The sequence below is a fragment of the Microcaecilia unicolor genome, chromosome 1, assembly GCF_901765095.1.
Source record: "Microcaecilia unicolor chromosome 1, aMicUni1.1, whole genome shotgun sequence".
NCBI classification, from domain to species: domain Eukaryota; kingdom Metazoa; phylum Chordata; class Amphibia; order Gymnophiona; family Siphonopidae; genus Microcaecilia; species Microcaecilia unicolor.
In genome coordinates, this window is record NC_044031.1 from 541,043,149 (window position 1) to 541,069,594 (window position 26,446).

Consider the following 26,446-nt stretch of genomic DNA (forward strand, 5'->3'; position numbering starts at 1 on the left):
CATGTTACTCTTGTGACAATACATTAATCAACAAACTCTACTGAAACTATTAGCCTTCACAGTCTCGACAATATTCCAGTGATTCTCCATTCCCAGAAACAAACAGCACTTATCTGACGCCCAGTGGGGAGTTAAGTACCCCCTGATGAAGCTGTTAGTGAAATGGAGATCCCTGTCGGGAGTCTAGATAAGTACTGTTGAAATTGTGAAGGCTAATAGTTTCAATAGAGTTTTCTGATTAATATATTGTCACAGGAGTATCATGAGTGAATGTATTTAAAGGCATTTAGGTAGCACATTAATAACATGAAAAAATATGTATGTATATAAAAAAATGTATTGTGCAGATGTAAGGGGAGTTTTTGAGAATCTATGATTACAAAAGAGCCTATTTGCAGACTCAGTTAAAGCTCTTCAGTGTATGAAGTCAGTGCACTTGGTCATATGAGGTTCTGTAGCTTGTTCCATACGAATTGTTTAGTTTAACACAGTGAGAGGCATTTGGTGCACTAAAAAGAACATGCTGCAGTGAGAGGAAAGCAGATGAACTGGTGAGGAGCCCTTGAGGCTTTTATACTCTGATCCTGGCAGTTGGCTGCTTTGGCTAGGAACTGTCCGCTTCTTTAGGCAGGGAGGCTTTTGCACACATTGGCTATCTACCTGTTAGTGAGAAAAAGAAGCCAGGCTCACTGACTGCTTGAGTGGGAAAGCAGGCAGGCTATTTGAGGAAGAAGAGGTGAGACTGGATGACTTGTTTTGGGTAGCAAATTAGTTTCTGGCTGTATGATTGAGGAGGGGTTGGGGAGAATAGCTGGCTTGTAGGGTGCCCCCCCGGGGAAAAGTGGCACGGAAAGGAGTTGAGCATGAGAAAATGTGTGTGTTTTGGGGAGGGGGGGCAGCCAGGAGGGCATGGGGTTTAGAGCTTCTGTTTTTCTGGATTTTTATTAATCAATTCATAGAGCCTGAGAGAAGATCTGAGCAGCCACCATCCACTGACTTTGTGAAAGTACTGCCAGGCTCTACAGATTGATAAAGTAAGAGTTTCCAAAACCAGGACCTATAGTTATGTGTATGATGGGTATTCTTAGGGGAATTGTGCCCTAAATCCTTAAAAATCATGCATATTTCAGAATTAACAATTTTTTTATTTTGTTATTGTATTTTAAATAGTTATGGCTTAAGGATAGTTGCTATATGTTGAGTTATTGTGACAAAAAGAGTTGCACTGTTGCAGAATTTCTTTTTTGCACAGAATTCCGCCAGAAGTATGTGTTTGTACATTTCTAATGTTACCCTTGTACTTTTTATTACAGGCACAGCAATTTGTATCGGTTGTGTTGCCTTTACCTGATGAAGAGAAAAGTTTTACCTACGTAGGCTGTGCTTTTGCTTTAAAAGTATGTTCTTTTTACTTAGAAAGAGTAATTACACAATTAGCTTTGTTTAATTTTGTCTTTTAAAATGATGTTAAGAATAAATATGTCAACATTATTTGAAGTGATAATGTCATAGGTGCCAGATCTGTGGGTACAGTGGATGCTTGAGAATCTCCAAAAGTGAGCAGAATCCTTTACTTTGTCTAGGGAGAGGTAGTTCATTTTGAGTTAGCATGTTGTGAAAGATTAACTCCTGTTAATCTGAGAACAGACTTCATATTTGCCAATGTAAGTTTCTCCAATATATTAGAATGCCCAGGTAAGCAAGAGACAGAAAATACAGAGTTCCTAAAAGTTTATGTAACTGCAGTTCTCTCTTTGGTTAGACAAAGAACAGTGTTCATTTTATAGCATTTTTAGATACCAAAGCATCTATAGGCTTCTAATTACAACAAAAGTTTACCTTTGTCTCTCTCCTTTGACTTGAGCAGGAAGGCAAAAACATTCTTTTTATCTCATACATCAATCATTCCTTTCTACATTTATTCTAACCTTGGATAGGTACGCTGAAATACATTTCTCTATTCTTTACATTTAATCTTTGAGTTAACTATGAGTTCTGAATCCATATTCACACTGTTGCAGTCTAAGTCACTTACCCTCCATTGCCCCAGGTACAAATAAGTACCTGTATATGTAAGCCGCATTGAGGCCTGCCATGAGTGGGAAAGCGCGGGGTACAAATGTAACTAAAATAAAAATAAATAAATAAGTCAGCATGCACTGGTATCACCTAGTGGACAGATTAAAAGGCAATTCTATAACTTTGATCCTGTGGGTAGGTACCAAAACCCACATATGTTACAGAATACTAGAGCATACATGGGTATGAGGTACCACATATGTGCTAGCCCCTATTCTATAGAATACACTTTATTCTCTTTAGTGCATATATAAAGGGAGGGTGTTCACATAGACAGGCCAATGGGTGGCCCTGCTTAGATATTTGTACAACTTAAAAGAATATTGTTAGTTATGCTCAAATGTGCTGCCACATAGCCAGTGTTGGGCAGAAATATATTACTGGTAATGTATTACTTTTAAAAGTAACAAGTAATTGCAGCAATTAACTTTCCTGCAAATGTAATGAAATAACTGTAACCATGACTTTTTCCACTAACAAGTATCAATAATGTTTCATTACTTTATATAGTCACAGTAACTAAACATAACTTTTTTTAAACAAGTAACTGTAATGCATTACTTTTACAAAGTAACTTGGGCAATACTGCACATAGTTGCAAACACTTAGGCCTAGCTATTGACATGGCATAACTGATGTTGCGTGCTAAGTGTTGCCTTATTCTCATATTCTTTAATGACACTAACCCATGTAAGTGACCTCATAGAATATCGCTTGGTGACATGATTTTTGGCGCTAATTCTGTGGCACATCATTGGGCACTCTTACTAAATTGCCCCCATAGGGGTCACAATTGCATGACTTCTAATTAAAGATTGTTGTAGAAATAGTTGGGCTAAGTGGATTGGAAAGATGATAAAAATGTGGTGGAAAATCCCTGGGTAGTTGTGATAAAAACTGATGGTGTCATTGCCAAATAGATGCTGGTTTCCATTGTGCTAGAAATGCAAGATACAGGAGGAAACTGCCAGATCAAATAAATTGCTTATATTAATCTCCATATAAACCATATCGAGATAGTGAGGCCCTATAGTTACCAGTCAGCGCTGAGGTCCGGATATTCAATGCTGGGCCGTTTCTGTTGACCGGTATTGAATATCTGGTTTATTTTGGCTGGTATCAAGATAACCGACTAAGTCGATATTCAGACTTAGCCAATTATCTTGAAACCGACCAAAGATATTCTACATTTTCATGCGCCAAATATGGCCGCTAAACTGGTTTTAAAAATCGGCAGATAGCCGATTATATTGCATGATGTTATCCCCTGCTGAATATCGGCAGATTTCTGGCTAAGTGCTTTTTAACTGTTCAGCAGCAATTCTGGGCCCGTTAAATAGCGCTGAATATTGAGAGGAGTGTGTATATAGTTGTTATATGCCCACTGTTCATAAAGCACATTTTTTAACTGATATAATCTGTGGTTTGTGGCTCATTTGTGTGCTTTTATGTTCTCTGACAAGATGGAATTTGTTAAATTGTTAAAATAAAATGAAAAAAACTCTCTAATATGTATATGTAGTAAATGTCTTTTATTCCTATTTGTTCCTTGATTAATTTTATGTGCTGTCTTTAGGCTTTGCAGTTTTTTGCACCAGCTCACATCACAACTTTCTATAGATGTATTTTTATTGACTGGGAGAGACCCAAAGGAAAAGTTTTTAAATCAGTTGAAGGTAATAGAAGATTATTACATAATCATTTTATATGGCTTTTTAACCATTACAAAGAATCTGCAATAGTGTTTTATTTATTGTTTGATTCTTTTTGTCTAGGGGAAGGTGGTATTAAAAGTTCTGCTACACCTGTGAGCATATGGAGGACATATTTTATAGCAAATGAATGGAATGATATACAAACTGTGAGGAAAATAAATCCTCTCTTCCAAGTGCTTTCTGTTCTCTTCTTTTTGGAGGTATGTGATTACATACATTTATAACCTTTTCATTTTTTTTGTCTCTTCCGTTATCTTAGAGCTCATATTCTTTCATTTCTCCAAGAACCATCAGGATAGCAAGTCCTTAACTGGGTGGTGTCATTCGACAGGACTGATACAAATAAGCCTCTTCAGCTTAGAAAATCTTTTTGAGAAACTTTGAGACAGTACCGCACATTTTCACCTCACATTGTCATGCAAGACTTCCTCATTCTTTATTATTTCATGGAGTTAATAAGAAATACCCATTACATAAGAACCTCAGAATCGTTCAGACCAATGGTAAATCTAGCCCAGTATCCTGTTTTCAACAGGTGGCCAATCCAGGTCACAAGTACCTGTCAGAAACCCAAATAGTAGCAATATTTCATGCTACCAATCTCAGGGCAAGCAGTACCTTCTTCTTAGCTGTCTCAATAGCAGACTATGGACTATTCCTCCAGGAAGTTGTCCAAACTTTTTTTTAAACCCATTTTCTTTTGCTCATCCAATGAAATATTTTTCTTCAAAACCATATGTGTCCCTAGTTAGGGTTTTCATCCATCTTTCAAGTTTCTGTTTATTTTTTCACAATTGTCTCCTGTCACTCCTTTTCAACTGCTGGGAACCTGGATGGACTTTAGTTTTCAAAATCAAGTTGTTAGATTTTCTAGCAGCTGTCATTTTTGACTAATTGTCCAGGCTTTAAGAATGTGAGCAGTATAGGAAGACCATATCCAAGTGATGATACTCACAACTGGTACTTGCAGTGGTCCATTCACAATCCCCAGCTGACATCATAGGGGCTTTCCCCTGCCAGTTAGCTGCCTGTTTTGTTTCTTCACCCCTTATGGGAGGGATTCACTGCCATCATTGGGTTGCTTGTCACTGTGGGATTCAGGAGCTGTTCTCTGCTCTCCACTGGCTAATCAGCTGTTTTGCTCCTCCCTTACTCCTATTCCAATTCTAACAAAAACGATACACCGGCAAAAGCTCTTTCACATTTCAAACACACATGCAGATACTATTAAAAAATACAAACGGACTACTTCTCTGAAAAGTCACCCTCATGCAATGACAGCTCCAGACCTGCCAGAACATTTTGCACATGAAAGGTAGACGCTCCTTTCAGTGCAGTGTATGGTGACGTCTGTGCATTGCATAGAATGCTCATTTTAATACTAATGAGCTCATTGTAATACATTTGCATAGGATCATTGGTAACTGCTATGGAGAATGATAAAAGCCACACAGAACCCCTTTTTGCATTAGACTCTGAATTTCATATCTAATTTAAGTGATATTTTCATGTACCTTGATTGTACCACTCCTTTGTATTATAATTCTGTTAATGGTGATCACCATTGCGGCATAATGTAAGCCACATGAGCCTGCAAATAGGTGGGGGAAATGTGGGATACAAATGCAGCAAATAAATAAATAATGTGTGCACTAGGCAGGCTACAACCAGTCTAAATCAAACGTTGCAATCACAGTATTCTTTGAGCATCAGGGCTGAGAGAGGGATTCAGAGTCATTAACCCCCAGATTCTATACATGTCACCAAACGTTTCTGGGCACAATCCTGAGTTGAGCACACAAATCAGTTGGTTAAACTGTTAACTGTCAATAATTGGATGCTAACATTCAGTTATTGGCGTTAATTGCATCAATTCCAATTTGCATGCACAACTAGCTGAATACTATTTTATAAAGCAGGTTACCCAAATACCATAGTGTGCAACCCAAAAAGGGACATGGCCATAAGTTGTGCGCTGTTATAGAAATCTGTGGAAGCGTACCCAACTTGTCTGCCAAGATTTACACCAGATTTCAGCTGGCATAAGTCCTCATGACCAAAGCTGGGCATGGGAATTGGCGCTTCGTACTATTCTATAAAGAACATTTATCCGGAGCATCCTTTATAGAATAGCAGCGAGCGCTGATTTTTCCCGGCACTATTTACTGAATCCTGCCCTAAGAACAGCATGGAAAGGTCTTCAGTGCTTCTAACTCTGGTAATTGACTTTGACATGAGAAGCATTAATTTTGAAGGATCCAGGGGCTTTACCAGAGCTGGCAATGCATCAATGTCAAGTATCTATTGAGGTTACCAGAAATAGACATTGATTCCCTCCTGAAGAAGAGGAAGGATCTGTACTCTTCTTAAGACAGAGGGAAGTCCATGCCAATTGGAGGCCAAGAAGCATTGACAATGAGCCTTATCAGGCCATGTTGAGAGCACTAGGGAGCCATTGTACCCTTGGAGTGTCCCCAGACAAAAGCCCGATCAATCTTTTGAACATGTGAGGGGTCACAGCAGCCTCCAAGGACATAGGACCAGGCTCATCTGGTAACTGAGGAGGATATAGCCTTTTCTACTGTATCCTCATCAAAGCTGACTTTCAGCCTTATTTTCGAAAGTGCTGGGCGCCCAGATGTCGACCCAAATCGGGAGATAGGCGCCCATCTCGCAAAGGCGCCCAAATCGGTATAATCGAAAGCCGATTTTGGGCGTCTTCAACTGCAATCTGTCACGAAACCGGGCAAAGTTGACGGGGGCATGTCGGAGGCATGGTGAAGGCGGGACTGGGGCGTGTTTATTGGCCGAGGAGAGATGGGCGCCTTCTGCCGATAATTGAAAAAAGAAAGGCATTTTTAGCGCGAATTTGGGTCATTTTTTGGACCCTTTTTTTCAAGAACAAGTCCCAAAAAGTGCCCTAAATGACCACATGACCACCGGAGGGAATCGGGGATCACCACCCCTGACTCCCCCAGTGGTCACTAACCCCCTCCCACCATAAAAAAAACAACTTTAACAATTTTTTTCCAGCCTGTATGCCAGCCTCAAATACCATACCCAGCTCCATCACAGCAGTATGCAAGTCCCTGGAGCAGTTGTTAGTGGGTGCAATGGACTTCACCCAGGTGGACCCAGGCCCATCCCCCCCTACCTGTTACACTTGTGGTGGTAAATGGGAGCCCTCCAACCTGCCCCAAAACCCACTGTACCCACATGTAGGTGCCCCCCTTCAGCCATAAGGGCTATGGTAATGGTGTAGAGTTGTGGGCAGTGGGTTTTGGAGGGGATTTGAGGGGCTCAGCACCCAAGGGATGGGAGCTATGGCCTTGGGAGGTATTTAACTGCTTTTTAAAAATTGTTACAAGTGCCCCCTAGGGTGCCCGGTTGGTGTCCTGGCATGTGAGGGGGACCAGTGCACTATGAATCCTGGCCCCTCCCAAGACCCAATGCCTTGGATTTGTTCGTTTTTGAGCTGGGCGCCTTCGGTTTCCATTATCGCTGAAAAAACTAAACCGCCCAGCTCAAATCCACACAAATCCAATGCATTTGCCGGGCACAAACTGTATTATTGAAAAAAAAGATGGGCGCCCATTTTTTTTTCGAAAATATGGTCTGTCCCGCCCCTTCACGTACCCGTTCTCAGACATAGACGCCCATGGAGATGGGCGTTTGCGTTCGATTATGCCCCTCTTTGGTAGTTTTCGAGGAGGAACTCAATAGGAAAATGAGCCAGAGGCTTCAGGGTTGCTTGAATCCTTGCTTGATGCAGTGCCTTGGCCTCAACATTGCTGAATAATAGAATTCTTTAGATGGTCCTTGAGAGCTATGCCCTCTCTGGAGATAGTCAACTCGATACCTCAAAAGGACCGCAGAGATGTCAGCCATACCTATTTTCCATCTCCAGTGCACAGATGTACACTGGAGTTTATGCAGGCTCATTTCATACCAATCCCCACTAAGAGACTGAAGTCTGATCAGACACAGACTAAGAGTACACTTTTAGAATTCTTATCTAGGTCTGAACTAGAGCATTCCTGAGATTCAGAGTATGATCCTGCAGAGTTCTCTGAAGAAGCAGGCTTTGCTGGCTTACTTTCAGATCCCTCTCCTGAAAGCAGAAAGTCTCCGCTGAAGGTCTGATTTTTGATTTTAGCAGGAAATAGTTTAGTTTAATAGTGTCCAATGTTCCCATCAATCTGTTCCCATACGGCTTATTACAGGAACATTGGACACTAAAGGGTTAAGTTAGAACAAGAGGAGGAACCTGAGGCAGAAGAACTGTTGGATATCTCCCCCCGATTCTTTTACCCCTCCCCCCCCCCTGAAAGTTATGACTTCACTCTTTCATAAAATCATTAAGTATGTGGATAAGGAGATTGTATCGAGTCAGCTAACATCAACATGGGAAATGTTGAGATTGTTGGGCCCAAAGAACCATATTATCTCAGTGGACAGGCCAATCAGATATTGCAAGCTGTAGCCTAGGTCACCAAACCTCTCAGGAACATTCTATCCAGGTGGATGGATCAGTCCAATCTGGTGAAGGGTATTCCTTTTCAAAATTCTCTTATACAAATGATCTTTATCACAGATAAATCTAAACTGGTCTAGGGAGTTCATGTAGGTGAGGTTCACACTCAAGCCCTCTTTTTCATCATTGCCTCACCTACACTTGCAGTACTGCAAGTCCACTTGTACTGGGAAATAACTTGCATACCTGCTTGTAACTCACCTTAATTTAAAAAAAATCTTATACAGCTCCTGAAGTTAAGGTTGTATAGAACACTCTAAATGACTTTAGAGATCAGTTGGCCAACAAAATACTCTTGGTTCAAAGATACTACTAAATAGTTATGCACTACATCAGCAAGTAGGAAGGAATAGGGCCTTATCTCCTGTGCTAAGAGACTTTCAGGATGTGGAATTGGGCTGTTGTACATGGGATGACTCCTAGAACAGTTTTACCTGGCAGAGGAAGACAAAGTCCTTGCAGATAAGCTGAACTATATACTACAACCCCACGAGTAGTTTCTGGACTAAAGGTAACAGAAGTAGATCTTGACAAACAAATATGATTAATTTCTTTGATTGGGTGATCAAGGGAGAGTTCTGGATATGGTTTTTAGCTGTTGTGTTCCAGGGTTGGAAGTTTTGACAAATCCCTAGATTGTGGGGAGAGTGTTCTATATGTGTGTATTCTAGTTTTACTCATAGTAAAAACACTCCCAAAAATTCAAAGAAGATTCAGGGGGCCATGATTCTTATAGCATCTTTCTAGTCAAGATAGGCCTGGTTTCCAGTTATCCATACATCGGGTCCATCTCCCTCATAACAGGCTTTGAGAGAGCAACCTTGGCTGCTTGACAATTTATCACTTATCTTTTAGCTTCTAGAAGAGACACCATTAAATACTCTCAGGGATGTAGAGTTGGAGTCAAGAGTTGGATGCAACTTTGGCTGGAGTTGGAGTCAGTGTCAGTAAAAATGTACCTGCTCCAACTTCAAAATAAAAAATGTTCAACATTATAATATATGGTAAATTTATCATTTTATACTTATATATATGTTTGTCCTGGATCTGAAGTACTGGTAAATATAAGAAATTTGAAGCCTAATATCAGTAGGAGTTGGAGTCAGACACTAGTTAAATAGAGGAATCAGTCAAAGGTTTGGTGTACCGACTCCACTGCCCTGGATGGTCTTATGATCTTAACTAGAAAATGTTTGCTAATTGCTATCAGGTGCGATGGAAATACCCTAGATCTTTTCCATGACTAGCAGGTGTGAAGATGAGGCTATTGTGAAGATGAAGCTCCCACCTCAGGATCCCAGGTCCCTCTTTCACTCAGGGTGACCTGCTTCTCAGTATGCAGATTTTATGCAAATTATTCTACTACCCCTTTCTGCTCAGGGTGACCTGCTTCTCAAAAGGCAAACATAGTCAGGTCTCACCAACAGGATATTTCTAATACAAATCTTTTATTCCCGCTTCCTGGGGCACACCTCTTCCAGCTTAAAACACTTTTACAAGCTTAAACAGTTCTTCCAGCTCAAACATTTCTTCCTACTCAGTTCAATCTTCCAGCTTAAGCACCTGGACACATAGTCCTTCCTTGTAACATGGACACCCAGTCCTTCCTTGTAACCTGGACACACAGTCCTTCCTTGTAACACACAGTTCTTATACCTGACACTCTAGGGCCTTCTTACCCCAGCCAGCTTCCTTGCTTTGCACACCGTTCACCACCAGTCCAAAGGGCTCAGCCAGTACTTCTCATGGGGATCCTCCTGCTTCAGCTACCAGCACTCTTCTTTAGCTGCTAGCTCTCCTTCTTCCCTCACACTCAGGTGGGGTATTAAGTGGTTAATGGCCAAACAGGACCCAGCCCATAACCTGCTGCACCTGTTTCTATCCCAGGACTCTCCTCGGTCCTAGTGACCTCCTGCTATACACCCCTTACTGGCTCCCTTTAGTGACTCACCCAGCCCTTCTCCCTGGACATTTTAGGGGAACAGCGCCCTCTAGGGGCCTAACCAGGGTAGGACAGCCTCTTCCTTCTCACACAGGAAAGCTGCTCTGAATACGTTCCACATCTTCCTGAATCAGGTTTAAAAACCAAATCCAGTAAGTTTACCCTAGTGCAGTTGACACTTTTCACCATATATTTATTTATTTGTTACATTTGTATCCCACATTTTCCCACCTATTTGCAGGCTCAATGTGGCTTACATAGTGCCGGAGAGGCGTTTGCAGACTCCGGTGTGAACAAATGCAAAGTGACGTTGTGGTAAGATAAAGTTCATGTAGCACAGCCACATTAGGGAATCGTGCAGCGGAAGAGTTGAGTTATTGTGTACTTTAGTACATTGTGTACTTTAGTTTTGTTCCATATCATCAAGCTGATCAATCCATAGACTGGTGGGTTGTGTCCATCTACCAGCAGGTGGAGATAGAGAGCAAACTTTTGCCTCCCTATATGTGGTCATGTGCTGCCGGAAACTCCTCAGTATGTTCTCTATCTCAGCAGGTGGTGGTCACACACAGCAGCAGCTCTGGCTAGGCCTCCAAGCCTAATTTTTAGGTTTTGTTGAGTGCCTGGGGTTGAGGGCTCTTTTGAGCGTGCAAACCTGGTGGTGCTAGGTCCCTCCTTTTCTCCCCCCTCCCGCTGGCTCCGTTAAAAAAAAAAAAAAAAAAAAAATTTTAAACGTCCTTAAAGGCGTTTATTTCGACGTTTATTTAAACGTTCATTGCAGCTACTCACTGGGACACCAGTTCGTTACAGCTCGGAGCGGACAGCAGGTAATTTTACCTTTTTATAGCGGGCAGGGGGTTCCCCGATTCTTCTCCTCGTGGCATATGGCGTCGGAGGGCGAGGGCGCAAAGGGTCGCTCCCCGGATCGCTTGAGCGCTTCTAGAGGGGATGCGGGGGTCTTACAGCCTGATTCGCCCTTGTTGGGTGACAGTTTCGTGACCGATGAATATCCCGGTCCTTCCTCCGGCGTGGCGGTTTTTCCCGCCATAAACGCCCATCCCCCGCTCCTCGCCTCCGCCATCTTGGCCGGCCACGCGGCTCGGACGGCTTCTTCGTGGGCCGCCCTTGAGGTTGGAGACATTAATGCCATGAACGCCCTTAATTTGGGCGATGGCACAAAAGCGGCTAAAGTTAAGCGCCGTTCTTTCCGCGCGGCTCCTTCGCGGAGTGTCGCGCCGGACGCCATTTTGGATGCGCAGCATGTCTCTCCCCCGCTCTTGCGAGCGCCGGTTGAGGGTGCGTCTAGGGCTGTTGCCCAGGCTGCGGAAGTGCACAGTCTGGGGGTTTCTCCCCCGAGTTTGTTTTGCTGCTGCATCAGGCTTTCCTCATGCAAAACGCTGCCCCTGCTCCCTCGTCTGGTAAAGAGGTTGAGGTTCCCAGAGGTAAACGCCCTCGGGTTGATTCCCAGGCCTTGGAGGACTTTGTCTCCTCCGATGTAGATGAGGGCAGCGTGTCTGAGGTCTCCCAACGGTCCTTTGCGGATTCCTTGGAGGAGACGGATCCCCGCTCGGATGGAGCGGATGACCCCTCTGCAGCGCGGCTTTTTAGCCCAGAGGATTTGCCCAACCTGTTGTTACAGGCCATGGACACTTTGAAGATTTCCTCTCCGGAGGACGTCTCTCCCTCAGCCCCTGTTGGCTCTGCCATTATGCTGGGGACGAAGCGCCCGCCTAGAACCTTCCACGTGCATGATGCCATGCACACCTTAATTTCGGCTCAATGGGATGTCCCGGAAGCGAGCCTTAAAGTGGCTAGGGCTATGTCCCGCCTCTATCCTTTGGCTGTGAGTGAACGTGAGGCCTATCTGTGGCCTACCGTGGATTCTTTAATCACTGCGGTGACTAAGAAAACGGCGTTGCCGGTGGAAGGTGGCACGGCCCTAAAGGACGCCCAAGACAGAAGATTGGAGGCGGCCTTAAGGTCGTCCTTTGAGGCGGCTGCTTTAAGTTTGCAGGCCTCAGTTTGCGGCTCCTATGTGGCCAGGGCGTGCCTGACTATGGTGCAGCGGGCTTCCCCCTCGGATCATTCCTTGAGGACTGATTGGCCGGCCCTGGAATCAGGCTTAGCCTATTTGGCAGACTTGCTGTATGATGTCTTGAGAGCCTCAGCTAAAGGCATGGCTCAGACAATCTCTGCGCGGCGGTGGCTTTGGCTGAAACATTGGTCTGCTGACCACGCCTCTAAATCCTGCCTGGCTAGATTGCCTTTTAAAGGCAAGCTGCTCTTTGGGGTCGAGCTGGACAAAATCGTGACCGATCTCGGCACGTCTAAGGGCAAGAAATTACCAGAGGTCAGGGCTCGGGCTAGTACTCGTCCCGGTACCTCCAGAGGACGGTTGCAGGAAGCCCGTCGGTATCGCCCGGGCAAGTCGGGTTCCTCTGCCCCCTCTTCCTTCAAGAGGAATTTCTCCCCCAAGCAGCATTCCTTTCGCAGAGACCGCCGTCCCGGAGGTGCTCACTCCAGTCCTCCCCCAGGGTCTCGTACCCAATGACGGGGCCTTGGTCCACCCCCCAGTGCAGATTGGAGGACGGCTGTCCTCGTTTCTGGGCGAGTGGACCACAATAACTTCAGACGCGTGGGTGCTGGAAGTCATCAGAGACGGCTACAAGCTAGAGTTCTGCCGACCCTTAAAAGACGGGTTTGTACTCTCCCCCTGCAAGTCTCCGGTCAAAGCTGTGGCAGTGCAGCAGACCTTGGACAATCTGATCCGCCTGGGCGCGGTCGTTCCTGTGCCAGAAAGTCAGCTTGGCAAGGGACGTTACTCCATTTACTTTGTGGTACCAAAGAAAGGAGGTTCTGTCCGGCCTATCCTCGACCTCAAAGGGGTCAATCGGGCCTTGAAAGTGCGGCACTTTCGCATGGAGACTCTCCGCTCTGTTATAGCGGCAGTGAAGGCAGGAGAGTTCTTGGCTTCCCTGGACATCAAGGAAGCGTACCTGCATATTCCCATCTGGCCTCCTCATCAACGCTTTCTGCGTTTTGCAGTCCTGGGACGACACTTCCAGTTCAGAGCCCTCCCATTCGGGTTGGCTACTGCTCCGCGGACCGTTTCCAAAGTAATGGTGGTCATCGCGGCCTTCCTATGAAAGGAAGGGGTACAAGTCCATCCTTATCTGGACGACTGGTTGATCCGAGCCCCCTCTTATGCAGAGTGCGGCAAAGCTGTGGACCGGGTAGTTGCTCTTTTGAGCTCCCTGGGATGGATCATCAACTGGGAGAAGAGCCAGCTGCGCCCGACTCAGTCCCTGGAGTACCTGGGAGTTCGATTCGACACCCAAGTGGGCAGAGTGTTCCTGCCAGACAATCGGATTGTCAACTTCAGGCTCAGGTGGACCAGTTCCTGGTAGCCTCTCCTCTTCGGGCTTGGGACTATGTGCAGCTGTTGGGCTCTATGATGGCCATGATGGAAGTAGTGCCCTGGGCCAGGGCTCATATGAGACCACTTCAACACTCTTTGCTGCAGTGCTGGACTCCGATGTCGGAGGATTATGCTGTGCGACTTCCCTTGGACCCAGCAGTGCGCAAGGCGCTGAGCTGGTGGATGCAGACAGACAAGTTGTCTGCGGGAATGCCTCTGGTGACCCCAGAGTGGATTGTCGTCACGACGGACGCCTCCTTGTCGGGCTGGGGAGCCCACTGCTTGGGAAGGACAGCGCAGGGGCTCTGGTCTCCTGCAGAGGCAAAGTGGTCTATCAACCTCCTGGAACTCAGAGCCATTCGGTTGGCGCTTTTGGAGTTCATCCCGGTACTGGTGTTGAAGCCTGTACGGGTACTGTCGGACAATGCCACGGCTGTGGCCTATGTCAACCGCCAGGGAGGTACCAAGAGCGCCCCTCTAGCCAAGGAGGCTATGAATCTTTGCCAGTGGGCGGAAGCGAACCTGGAGCAGCTTTCAGCGGCCCACATTGCCGGAGTAATGAATGTCAAGGCGGACTTTCTCAGTCGCCATACCTTGGAGCCCGGAGAGTGGCAGCTATCGGCTCAGGCGTTCTTGGACATCACGAAGCGCTGGGGCCAGCCGAGCCTAGATCTGATGGCGTCATCGGCCAAGTGCCGCGCTTCTTCAGCAGAGGACGGGACCCTCGATCCCTGGGAGTAGATGCTCTTCTCCAACAGTGGCCGACACAAGAGCTCCTCTATGTGTTCCCGCCCTGGCCCATGTTGGGCAGGGTGCTAGACCGGGTGGCAAAGCATCCCGGCAGGGTAATCCTGGTGGGTCCGGATTGGCCCAGACGTCCCTGGTATGCGGACTTGATCAGGCTCTCAGTCGACGATCCTCTGCGGCTGCCAGTGGAGCAGGGCCTGTTACATCAGGGTCCTGTGGTGATGGAGGATCCCTCCCCCTTTGGTCTTACGGCCTGGCTATTGAGCGGCAGCGTCTGAGGAAGAAGGGCTTCTCAGACAAGGTCATCGCCACTATGCTGAGAGCGAGGAAGCGCTCTACTTCTACTGCTTACGCCAGGGTTTGGCGTATCTTTGCAGCGTGTTGTGAAGCAGGCTCACTTTCTCCCTTCACTGCTCCAATTGCTTCAGTGTTGGCGTTCCTGCAAGAAGGTCTGGAGAAAGGCCTGTCGCTCAGTTCCCTTAAAGTCCAGGTAGCGGCTCTGGCTTGCTTCAGGGGCCGCCTGAAGGGTGCTTCCCTGGCTTCACAGCCAGATGTGGTGCGCTTTCTCAAGGGAGTTAATCACCTGCGCCCTCCTCTGCACTCAGTGGTGCCTGCGTGGAATCTCAACCTGGTGCTAAGAGCATTGCAGAAGCCGCCTTTTGAACCCTTGTCGAGGGCATCTCTGAAAGACCTGACGTTGAAAGCAGTCTTTTTGGTGGCTATCACTTCAGCCAGAAGAGTTTCCGAGCTCCAGGCGCTCTCATGTCGAGAGCCTTTTCTGCAGTTCACTGAGGCAGGAGTGACTATTCGCACAGTGCCTTCCTTCCTGCCCAAGATTGTTTCTCGCTTCCATGTGAATCAGCAGCTCTGTCTCCCTTCCTTTCGTAGGGAGGACTACCCAGAGGAGTACTCTGCTCTTAAATATCTGGATGTGAGACGAATCATCATCAGATACTTGGAAGTGACCAATGATTTCCGGAAATCGGATCATCTGTTTGTCCTGTTTGCAGGTCCTCGTAAGGGTCTGCAGGCTGCTAAGCCTACAGTGGCAAGATGGGTCAAGGAAGCCATTGCAGCGGCTTATGTGGCCGCGGGGAAGGTGCCGCCTATCCAGCTGAAGGCTCACTCCACGAGAGCTCAGGCGGCCTCGATGGCAGAGGCCGGATCCGTCTCCTTGGAAGAGATATGCAAGGCGGCAACTTGGGCTTCGGCTCATACATTCTCCAAGCATTACCGTTTGACTGTGGCTGCACGGGCGGAGGCCCGGTTTGGAGCTTCAGTGTTGAGGTCAGGGATTTCTATGTCCCGCCCTGGGTGAGTACTGCTTCGGTACATCCCACCAGTCTATGGATTGATCAGCTTGATGATATGGAAGGTAAAATTATGTATAATCATACCTGATAATTTTCTTTCCATTAATCATAGCTGATCAATCCATAGCCCCTCCCAGATATCTGTACTGTTTTTATTCTGGTTGCATTTCAGGTTCAAGTTTAGTCTTCAGTTACTTCAGAAAGACTTCGCGTTCAAGTTCTTCCTTCACTTGGATTCTTGAAGAGTTGAGACGAGTTTGTGTTACAGTGAGCTGCTGCATTCCTCTCCCCTCCGTTTTACGGGGCTGGATTGAGATTTAAATTCTGCCGGCACTCCCTCCCGCTTCGTGCGGCTGTAGGGCAGCTTTGTACCCCTCCCGCTTCGGCGGTGTTCGGGTCAGTCAGCTCCTCCCGCGGTTGCGGTTGCAGGATAAGCCAGATCCCCCCGCATCGGCGGGTGTGGTGTCCCTCCCCCGCTCCGCGGGGATGAGCTGGACGGATTCCCCTCCCCCACTTGTGTGGGGATGAGCTGGGTTACTTCCCCTCCCCCGTTTCGGCGGTGGTGAGCTGGGCAGAGTGTCCCTTTGTGGGTGTAATTCTCTAAGTGCTGAGTCCTGCGGATGGAGCTTTGATATCGACATACTGAGGAGTTTCCGGCAGCACATGACCACATATAGGGAGGCAAAAGTTTGCTCTCTATCTCCACCTGCTGGTAGATGGACACAACCCACCAGTCTATGGATTGATCAGCTATGATTAATGGAAAGAAAATTATCAGGTATGATTATACATAATTTTACCTTGTGTTGCAGAGATCAGGTATTTAAGTTGGATCGGTAGGTTATGCCTTTTTAAACAGGTTAGTTTTTAGTGATTTCCGGAAGTTTAGGTGGTCGTACGTCGTTTTCAAGGCTTTTGGTAGTGCATTCCATAGTTGCGTGCTTATTTAGGAGAAACTGGATGTGTTAGTTGATTTGTATTTAAGTCCTTTGCAGCTTGGGTAGTGCAGATTTAGAAATGTTTGTGTTGATTCAGATGTGTTTCTAGTTGGTAAGTCAATCAAGTCTGTCATGTATCCCGGGGCTTTGCCGTAGATGATTTTGTGAACCAGGGTGCAGATTTTGAAAGCAATATGTTCTTTGATTGGGAGCCAGTGTAACTTTTCGTGGAGGGGTTTTGTGCTTTCAAATCACTTTTTTCCAAATATAATTAAACTCTGGAATTCGTTGCCAGAGAATGTGATAAAGGCGGTTAGCTTAGCGGAGTTTAAAAAGAGGTTTGGACGGCTTCCTATAGGAAAAGTCCATAGACCGTTATTAAATGGACTTGGGGAAAATCCACTATTTCTGGAATAAGCAGTATAAAATGTTTTGTACATTTTTTGGATCTTGCCGGGTATTTGTGACCTGGATTGGCCACTGTTGGAAACAGGATACTGGGCTCGATGGACCGTTGGTCTTTCCCAGTATGGCAATACTTATGTACTTATGGCCCATTTTACAAAGTGGCGGTACCCATTCCGCCACTCGCCAATCCAGCACTACCGTTGTGCTCCTGCAGGAGCCCAGCAGTAGTTCCTGTGCCATTTCCAGTGTGTCGGGCTTTTAAAATTTTTTTACAACAGGAGGAAGTGACGTCACCGGGAGAGATGGCAGCCTAGCCTGAGAGCTCCGTCTCCTCGCGCTTGATTTAAGCTTTAAACAGCCATAAAAAACGGCAGCGAGCGTGAGAACTTAGCGAAACCAGCTTATTAAACTCTCCCTTCACCAAAATCGGCGATGAGCAAAACTCCCGCTACGCGAAAAAAAGAGAGCGAGCGGTCTGAGCGAATCATGGCGGGAAAAAGCGCCAAACGCCACGAGTCACCAGAGCGAGCCTCGCGCTCCGACTCCGAATCGGCCCAGTCTCAGGCCGAGCAGCGACACCCGCCCTCCAAAAAAAGTATCCCAACTGAACTGCGGAGGTTTTTAGCGAACATTCAGGCGGAGATAAAGCAGTCGAAGGATGAAATTCTGGAACGCATGGATTCCTTGAGCACAGACCTCCGTGAGTTGGGGGGGCGGGTGGAAGATGCAGAACTTAAGCTAGAGGAACAGGCAGAGACACTGCTTAAGCATAATGAGAAGCTGCTTGAACTGGACAAACACAGATTGGACCTAGAATATAAGATAGATGATTTGGAAAACCGAGGGAGGCGGAACAACCTTAGGTTTCGAGGGGTGCCAGAAGGAGGAGAAACAGAGAACGTTACACAGATCGTGCAGACGATATGTGCCTCATTACTTGGCCCAGAAGCGGGAGAGAATATTGTGGAACTGGACAGAGCGCATAGAGCGCTTGGAGTTCGCAAAGAACAGCAGCAGCGAGATATCATTGTCCGCTTCCACAAATACGAAACCAAGGAATTGATCATGACTAAGGCGCGGAAGGCGCAGAACCTGGAGTTTGGAGGCGCAAAGGTACTGGTGTACCAAGATTTGTCGCAATATACCCTGCAGCAACGACGACAAATGAAGCCAGCCCTAGATATACTAACAAAACATCAAGTGCAATACAGATGGGGCTTCCCGTTTTCTCTGAACTTTGCCCTGAAGGGTAGCAAATACCGTGTGAGATCCTTACAAGAAGCATGGGAGGCCCTACACGCAGCAGAGTTGGTGAACTCGGCTACCCCACCAGGTGAGCTGGCATCATCCACCATGGCCAAGCTTCAGGGCTGGCAAAGAGCATCGGGGCCAGCGCGACGAGGCAACAACAAGAGATGATTGGACTGACTCCAGGAGAGACAAGAGACATTTGGACTGAGTAACTGGACAAAGACATGTGCCACTATGCCAGACTACCATTGGTCTGCCAGGACTTGTTCTAATCGGCGACCAAGTCTGATGTATGGCCAGCTAATTCTTGCTGTGAGGTGAGGCTTGTGGGACTGTAGGTCTGACTGGATTGCATGAATGACACGATGCGGTTGGCTGAAGCTGGAAGTGTATAGATACACTTTACAGGAAACAACATTATGGTGAAGGGGGATGGGCAGGAGGGCATACAAAAGCGGTTGAATGCTGGAAAGCAACTGGGCGGGGGGAGGGGATGTCTGGCTGGGGTGTCGGGAGTGTTGTGACCCACTTACTCGGATCCCATCTAGGGGTTATATACTCCTGGCTGGTGTAACAGGGGGGAGATGTGGGGGGAGGGATGGGGATAGAGGGACAAGGGAGGGGGGTGGGAGGAGGGAAGACATAGGTCATAACTACTGCTATACTAACCTGTGCTGCTCACAAGGGGGAGGTGCATTGCTTTTACTCTCTGCAGACTTTAGCTCTTTTTTACACGTTAAGACATGAGTCCTGAGCTGAAGATAGTCTCCTATAATGTCAAGGGACTTAACATGCCCCAAAAAAGGCAGAAGCTCTATGGAGAACTCCATCAGTTAAAACCACACATAGTTTTATTGCAAGAAACACACCTGCGTCGCAAACATGAGAAATTTCTCTCCTGCCCTGGTTACTCAGGAGTCTATTGCGCATCCGGGGTGGACTCAAGGAGGGGAGGAGTGGCGATACTACTGCAATCTTCACTGGGGGCCCAGGTGATGCAGACTAAAAGAGACCCTGGGGGGCGTTTTTTATTTCTACAACTTAAGATAGACCAAGTAGTCCTCACGGTGGCATCAATATATGCCCCAAATTCTGGACAAGGGGATTTTTTTCACAAAATACAAGCCTTATTGGGGACCTTCACTACTGGGGCGCTTATACTTGGGGGTGATTTCAATGCTGTTATGAACCCAGGACAAGATCGCTCGGGGGCTGTCAGGACGGAGGGGCGCAAAGAAGCGCGATCGCTGGTCTCGTTGGCCTACTCCCTGGGGCTCTTAGATCTTTGGAGACTGACACACCATACAGAAAGGGACTATACATATTATTCTCCAGTGCACGAAACATACTCCCGTATTGACTACATCTTCTTAGATACCACGCTAGTGGAATTAAGCCCAAATGCTGGAATTGGTAGTATGACGATATCTGATCACGCCCCAATATGGGTCACTCTCCCAAATATTCAAACTGAAGTGAAAGATAGACGCTGGTCTCTGAACACGAGCCTGTTGCAGGAAGAGCAGGTGGTGGAGGGCTACAGACAGGTGTTTAAAGAATACCTCGAGCACAACTTAGCTTCTGGCCCACCGATGCATGTAGTGTGGGACGCTTTAAAGGCGGTGTCCAGAGGACATTTTTTGCAATTGGCTAGTACTCGCGCAAGGGCCCGTAGATCCCGCTTAAACACGTGCATAGGGCGTATACAGGCACTGGAACAACAGCACAAGGCTGGTCCCACGCCACAAATCTGGGAGGCCCTGTGTAGGGAGAGAATGGCATTGAATTTGATGTACTCGGAACAACTTGAGTTAATAAGGGCGAGACAAGGGGTACAATCGTATGAATTAACTAACAAAGCTGGGCGCCTATTGGCAATGCGACTGCGAAGACAGAAAGTTGATAGAATGATTAAGCAGGTGAAAGACAGAGGGGGTGATTTGTTGCGCCATTCGGCACTCATTCGTGAGCGCTTCAGAGAATATTATCAGAAGCTCTACGAGCAGGAGATTGAACCTCCTGGGGAAAAAATAGACAATTACCTGCAAGATAGTGACCTCATCCCCCTAGCTAAGCAACACCAGGAATTGTTGGAGAAGCCTGTTACACCTAAAGAGGTCCAGGAGGCGATTGGGGGCATGCCCTCCAACAAGTCTCCGGGGCTTGACGGATTTCCCAACGAGTTCTATCGGACATTCGCCGTTGAATTGGCCCCCCTGCTTGCTGATATGTTTAACCAGGTGGGGGTGGGGGGAAATCTGCCGCGGACAATGTTGGAGGCCTGGATAGCGGTGATCCCAAAGCCCGGCAAAGATACCACTGACTGTGGCTCTTATAGGCCCATATCTGTCCTAAATGCCGACGTCAAAATTCTGGCTAAGGTCCTTGCTAATAGGCTTGCACCGTTGATGCCAACCCTAGTGCACCCTGATCAAGTGGGCTTTGTTTCTTATAGAAAGGCGATGGACAATATCAGACGCACTTTAGATCTTATATACCTGGCCAAGCGAAATCAGAGACCATTATGCCTCTTAAGCCTAGATGCAGAAAAGGCCTTTGACAGGGTCCACTGGCCTTTTATGTATAGGACCCTGGAGACTTTGGGGTTTGGCACGCGGTTTAGGGGCTGGATACAAGCATTTTATTCCTCTCCTAGAGCTTGCATTAAGATCAACGGCAGTCACTCAGACTCTTTCTCCTTGCACAGGGGCACAAGACAGGGCTGCCCTCTTTCCCCCCTTTTGTTTGCACTTGTTATGGAACCATTTGCCTCTAGGGTTCGGGAAGATCCGCTGATGGCAGGGCCTACTGTGGCAGGGAAAATGCATAAAATGGCACTCTTTGCGGATGATGTTTTGCTGTATATAACCCGTCCCCGTGAAGCGTTCCCTAGACTTACTCAGCTTATTGAGGAGTATTCTGTAGTATCGGGTTTTAAAGTCAATATGACAAAATCAGAGGCCCTAAATATCTCCCTACCGGAAGATACAGTTGCAGAACTTAAAGTTGCTCATGCTTTTCGGTGGGCGGGTAGGCACATCCGATATTTGGGGGTGAATCTCACTTCCAACCTGTCTGATTTATTCTCCGCTAACTATAGAGGCCTGGTTCGAGCCCTTGCAGCAGATATGGAACGATGGGGTGATTTAGAGGTCTCCTGGTTCGGTCGTATAGCAATTCTTAAGATGAACGTCTTACCTCGAATCTTATACTTATTCCAGGTGCTGCCTGTAATGATGCCCAGGCGATTTCTAGCCTCATTGCAAGATAGAATTGTGCGGTTCGTCTGGGCAGGAAAGCATCCTAGGTTGTCCCGTGCCCTGTTGTACCAAGGGAGACGCCGCGGGGGACTGGCGGTCCCGAATGTTTTCTGGTACTATCGGGCGGCCCAGGGAAAGGTAGCTTTGGAGTGGTATCAGGCATACCCAGACAGACAGTGGGTGCACTTGGAACAACATTCCGCAGGTACGACACCGCTGGGAGCGCTTATGTGGTTACCAAAGACATTTCGCAAGCTTGCCGAGAGCGTCTGTCCCTCGGTGGAGGTTACCCTTCATTATTGGGACCAGCTGTTTCTGGGGGGTAAGTGTACCTTGACTCGTTTGGCACCTATAGCACACAACCCATTATTCCTGCCTGGGACGACGGAGGGCTCGGTCATGCGGTGGTACAGGGAAGGGCTACGAACATGGGACCAGCTATTTGATGGGGACACTCTTCTTGAATTTGGAGAGCTGCAGTCACGAAACCCTGGGGTGTTGAGAGATGATTTTGCATACTACCAATTAACTCACTTCCTTCGCACCAAGGCCGTTGCTACGGTACTCAAGCAGCCCAAAGGCTACTTAGAGGAGATATGTGAAAAGTTAACCACTTCTAGAGGCCTGATAGGTACACTTTACAAATACATCACTATGCAGCACCCTGTGTATGAATGTCATAGGAGGGGCTGGGAGAGGGAGTTGGGGGTGACACTGGATGTGCTGGGGTGGGAGAGAATAGAACGTGAAGCGACAAAGGTTTCCACACATGTCCCGTTAAAGGAAAATGCTGTGAAGGTGCTATACAGATGGTACCTTACTCCTGATCGCCTCCAGCGCATATACCCAAACACATCAGGTCTTTGCTGGAGGGGGTGTGGCATGAGGGGGACGATGGGGCACCTCTGGTGGAACTGCCATAAAGTGAGAGCTTTCTGGAAAGCGGTTCAAAATAGGCTGCAGAGCTGGTTACAAACGCCCATTCCGTGGGCCCCGACGGTGTTTCTTTTTGCTGCAAAAGTAGAGGGCATGCCGGCAGCGCAGCATAAGCTGTTGAGGCAGGCGGTGTGTGTTGCCCGAGTAACCGTTGCTCAGCACTGGAAGCACCACGGGGTCCCGTCGGTTAAGAGATGGCACAATAAATTGAAACATGTGTGTGAGATGGAAAGACTCTTGGCAGTCAGGAGACATCAACTGCACAAGTGGCATGATATATGGCAGTTCTTTGCTATTGCAGTAGGTAATGATTAGAGCAGATGCAAGGGAGAAGTTTGAATGATGCAAAGTGAGACAGCTATGAAGGGCAGGGAAAAGCAGGGGGAGGGAGGGATCGGGTAGGTTTCAAATTTGGAAGGGGGCGACTGTTCAGAGGAGGGTTAGGGGGAGGGGAATGTTTTCCTTATTAAAACATAATAACATAAAGTTGAAGTTTCTACAGTTATATTTTACTGTTGTATTGTGGCAGTTCATTGTCCTACTTGGATTTCACCTTGCTGAGACTATATTGTAAACACACCAATGTAGAGCGATGATTATTGTACATTGTTTATTGCAAATTTTCAATAAAAGACTTCTTACAAATAAAAAAAAAAAAAAATTTTTTTACAACCTCCTAAATAAGTGGCGTTAAGGGCTCCCTCGGGAAATAGCTGCACTACAAGTGTTTCACTTATTGCGCAGCTATTTCTGTCCCCTGCTTGGGCGGCAGTAAATGGGGGACCTCGGAATGCAGCAAACCCATTTGCTGATGCCACCACAGGGCTCCTTTTACCTCTGCTTGATAAAAGGGGCCCAAAGTGCAGACTTTTACCCTACATTACAGGTTAGGAAATGTTAGGCAGCCTATTTACCCATGTAAATAACCATATATTCATAAGATGGGTTAAAGGCCTTTGAAAATTGCTCTCTATATTTATTAGTCTACCTTCTGCTTATTTTGCTGTACAAATTAGGGGCCCTGTTTACTAAGCCGCGCTAGAGGTGCATTAGCGTTTTTAGCGCATGCTAACTGTGTAGGCGCCCATAGGAATATTGTAGGTGCCTACAGAGCATGCGCTAAAAACGCTAATTTTGTTCATGTGCTAAAAACACTAGCGCATCTTAGTAAACAGGGCCCTAGGTTTTTTTGGAAGATTTTTTTTTTTAATTTCTCTTTGCTTTACCCTTTAGGTTGTTGGCTTTGCAAACCTGGCATTAATGGACCCATCTTCCAGTCTTACAAGAAATTCAGCGAGTTACGTAGCTCCTTGGAGCCGCATTTTGAGATATGGTGTGTCCACTGCTCTCTGGTTAGCCATTGGCTTATTTCAGGTGCTGACCTAAATTTATCTTTGTAATTTACCCTTTTGTTATAACACAGAACTTTTTCAATGTTATTTATTTTATGGAAATAATTCTATGAGATGACTTAATAAATCAAAACATACTTTTTTAACAGATTATATTCTTTACTGTCTTCTACGAAAGGTTTATAGAGGATAAAATAAGACAGTTTGTTGACCTGTGCTCTATGTGCAATGTAAGTATATCTTTTTTCATTTATCTAAAGTTTTTTCTGTTTCTTTCTGTTCTCTTTTTTTAGCTTCAGTTCAATAAAAGAAAGAGGCTTTCTGTGTGTTTTATACTTTGTGGCTCCCCTCCCCCAACACACACACACTTATAACCAGGGTTTTTTTTGAGGGGGTACTTGGGATACTGAGTACCGGCACCTTTTCCATTGTCTGCTAAAATTGACCTATAGTCTCCAAGTTTTAATGAAAGAGCTCAGGCTCTACACAACAATTCTGCCTTATCATAGGTTCTGTTACTGGTTGCAGGGGGCCTGGCTATTCTGGGGTGGGTCCCTCAGTGATCACTCCCACCCCTGAAGGGTGGCCTGCCATTTGAGTACCGGCACCTTTTTCGCTAGAAAATATGCACTGCTTATAACTGTGAAACAGATGGATTTAGCTCTACCAAATTTTGTGAGGAGGTTAAGGCCTTGAGGGGACATATAAACAGGAGAAACTAATAGCAGATAAAGACCATATGGCTTATTCAGTTTACCCATCTCTATCATCTACTATCCTTTCCTCTCCCTTAGAGATCCTATGTGCATGTCCCATACTTTCTTAAATTCAGGTACAGTCTGTCTACACCACCCCCTCTGGTAGGCTGTTCCAACATGTCCATCTCTCTTTCTATAAAGAAGTATTTCCTTGGATCACTCCTGAGTCTGTCTCCTTTCACCTTCATCCTATACCCCCTCACTCCAGAGCTGCTTTTAGTTGAAAAAGACTTGCTTCCTGTGCATTTATGCCACAGAGGTATTTAAATGTCTCTATTGTATCTTCTCTGTACTGCCTTTCTTCCAAAGTATATATATTGAGATCTTCTTGGTTTGTTTGTTTTTTTTTTTTTTTGGTTTGGTTTGGTTTTGTAGAAGTCTTTATTGAAAATTGAAAGGCAGGAACAGACATGATGTGACCAATGCAAAAGCCCACCAGGCAGGCATACAGTACAGCAATAACAAGTACAAGGGTAACAATAAAAGGTGGACCGTCCTTGCTTACGGGAGCACAAAGACATACAAGTAAACTTCTAAACATTTTCAAAACAAGTTTTGTTTGTGTTTTGTCAAAATTCCCCCTGCCCCCACCCAGACCAACATCCCCAACCTTGACCCACCCCCATCCCTTACATTAGAAAACCCCGGAGGAACAGGAGTAGACATTGGAGACAAAAGAAAAATGTTTCCAAAGATGGTTTTTAAGCAGCACAATGTCGCAGGAAAGGATCCCAAATGACTTCCCATTTATGAAGGGATCGGCGACCAGTGGCCAGAAGGTGCTCCATGTCACAGATGTACCAAAGCTTATTAAGCCATTTTACCAAAGGAGGTACATTTGGTTGCTTCCAGTGAGTTGCTAATGTAACTCACAGCATGACATACTAGGATAACTTGAGAATGCTTGAGTCCCAGTGTCTTCTTGGGGAACAGGAAATATATCAGTGACCACGGGATGGAACAGTCCAGCCACCTCTGAAGTCTATGCTGGATTGCTCTCCAGAATGCCCTGGCCTTCACACAGGTCCCCCCCCCCCCCCCCGAGGTACCTGGGTATATGTGCTGAAGACAGATAGGTGTTAAATACCAACGATATATCACTTTAACAGCATTTTCTTTAAGTGGAACAGAAATAGAAACCTTCAGTAGTGACTTTTCCAGCAAGTTCCACTCGTCATCCTGTAGGATTACTCCCAACTCATGCCGCCAATGAGCATGATGCAAAGTATATGATGCTGTAAAGGAACATAAATGTTTATAGAAGCAAGTAATCAAACCCCTAGTACTGTGGGAGTCAGCACACAAATCTTCCAAGAAGTAGTCTTCCCAAAGCACCTGTGAGTGGATAGAAGCCGATGAGAGAAAATGGTGTAATTGAATGTAAGCGAAAACAAAAAAGGCAACAGTCTACTTGCTACATAAAAATCTATTATAAAAAGTAGACCGATACACATATATAAAAAACAAAGAAATAATTTATTCAAACCAAGATTAAAAACAGTACCCGACGTGGCCACGTTTCGCCCTCAGGCTGCATCAGGGGTAAAGGCTACAAATAAAAACATAAAAATAGTAATAACATCATCTCAAGTTATGTGTGTGTATATATATATATATATATATATATATATATATATCTTCTCAAATATATAAAAAGTCATAACAGCAAATGATAAAATAAAGTACAATAAATGCATTACACATTCAAAAGTAAAATGGAGGAGGAGATAAGACAAGCCACTTTCCAAACATATAAAAGTGTGATCAAAACATATATAGTCATTAGAACATATAT

The 26,446-nt window shown here is 46.0% G+C and overlaps 1 protein-coding gene across 1 annotated transcript in view; it reads left to right on the plus strand.

Annotated features, from left to right (window-relative positions):
- TMEM67 (transmembrane protein 67) overlaps nucleotides 1-26,446 on the plus strand; it is a 465,663-nt gene that overhangs the window by 342,699 nt on the left and 96,518 nt on the right. Inside the window, 7 exon segments of the mRNA XM_030216600.1 lie at nucleotides 1,314-1,397; nucleotides 3,104-3,111; nucleotides 3,665-3,702; nucleotides 3,705-3,755; nucleotides 3,855-3,994; nucleotides 23,775-23,915; nucleotides 24,043-24,123. Of these exon segments, the coding sequence (XP_030072460.1) occupies nucleotides 1,314-1,397; nucleotides 3,104-3,111; nucleotides 3,665-3,702; nucleotides 3,705-3,755; nucleotides 3,855-3,994; nucleotides 23,775-23,915; nucleotides 24,043-24,123 (543 nt within the window).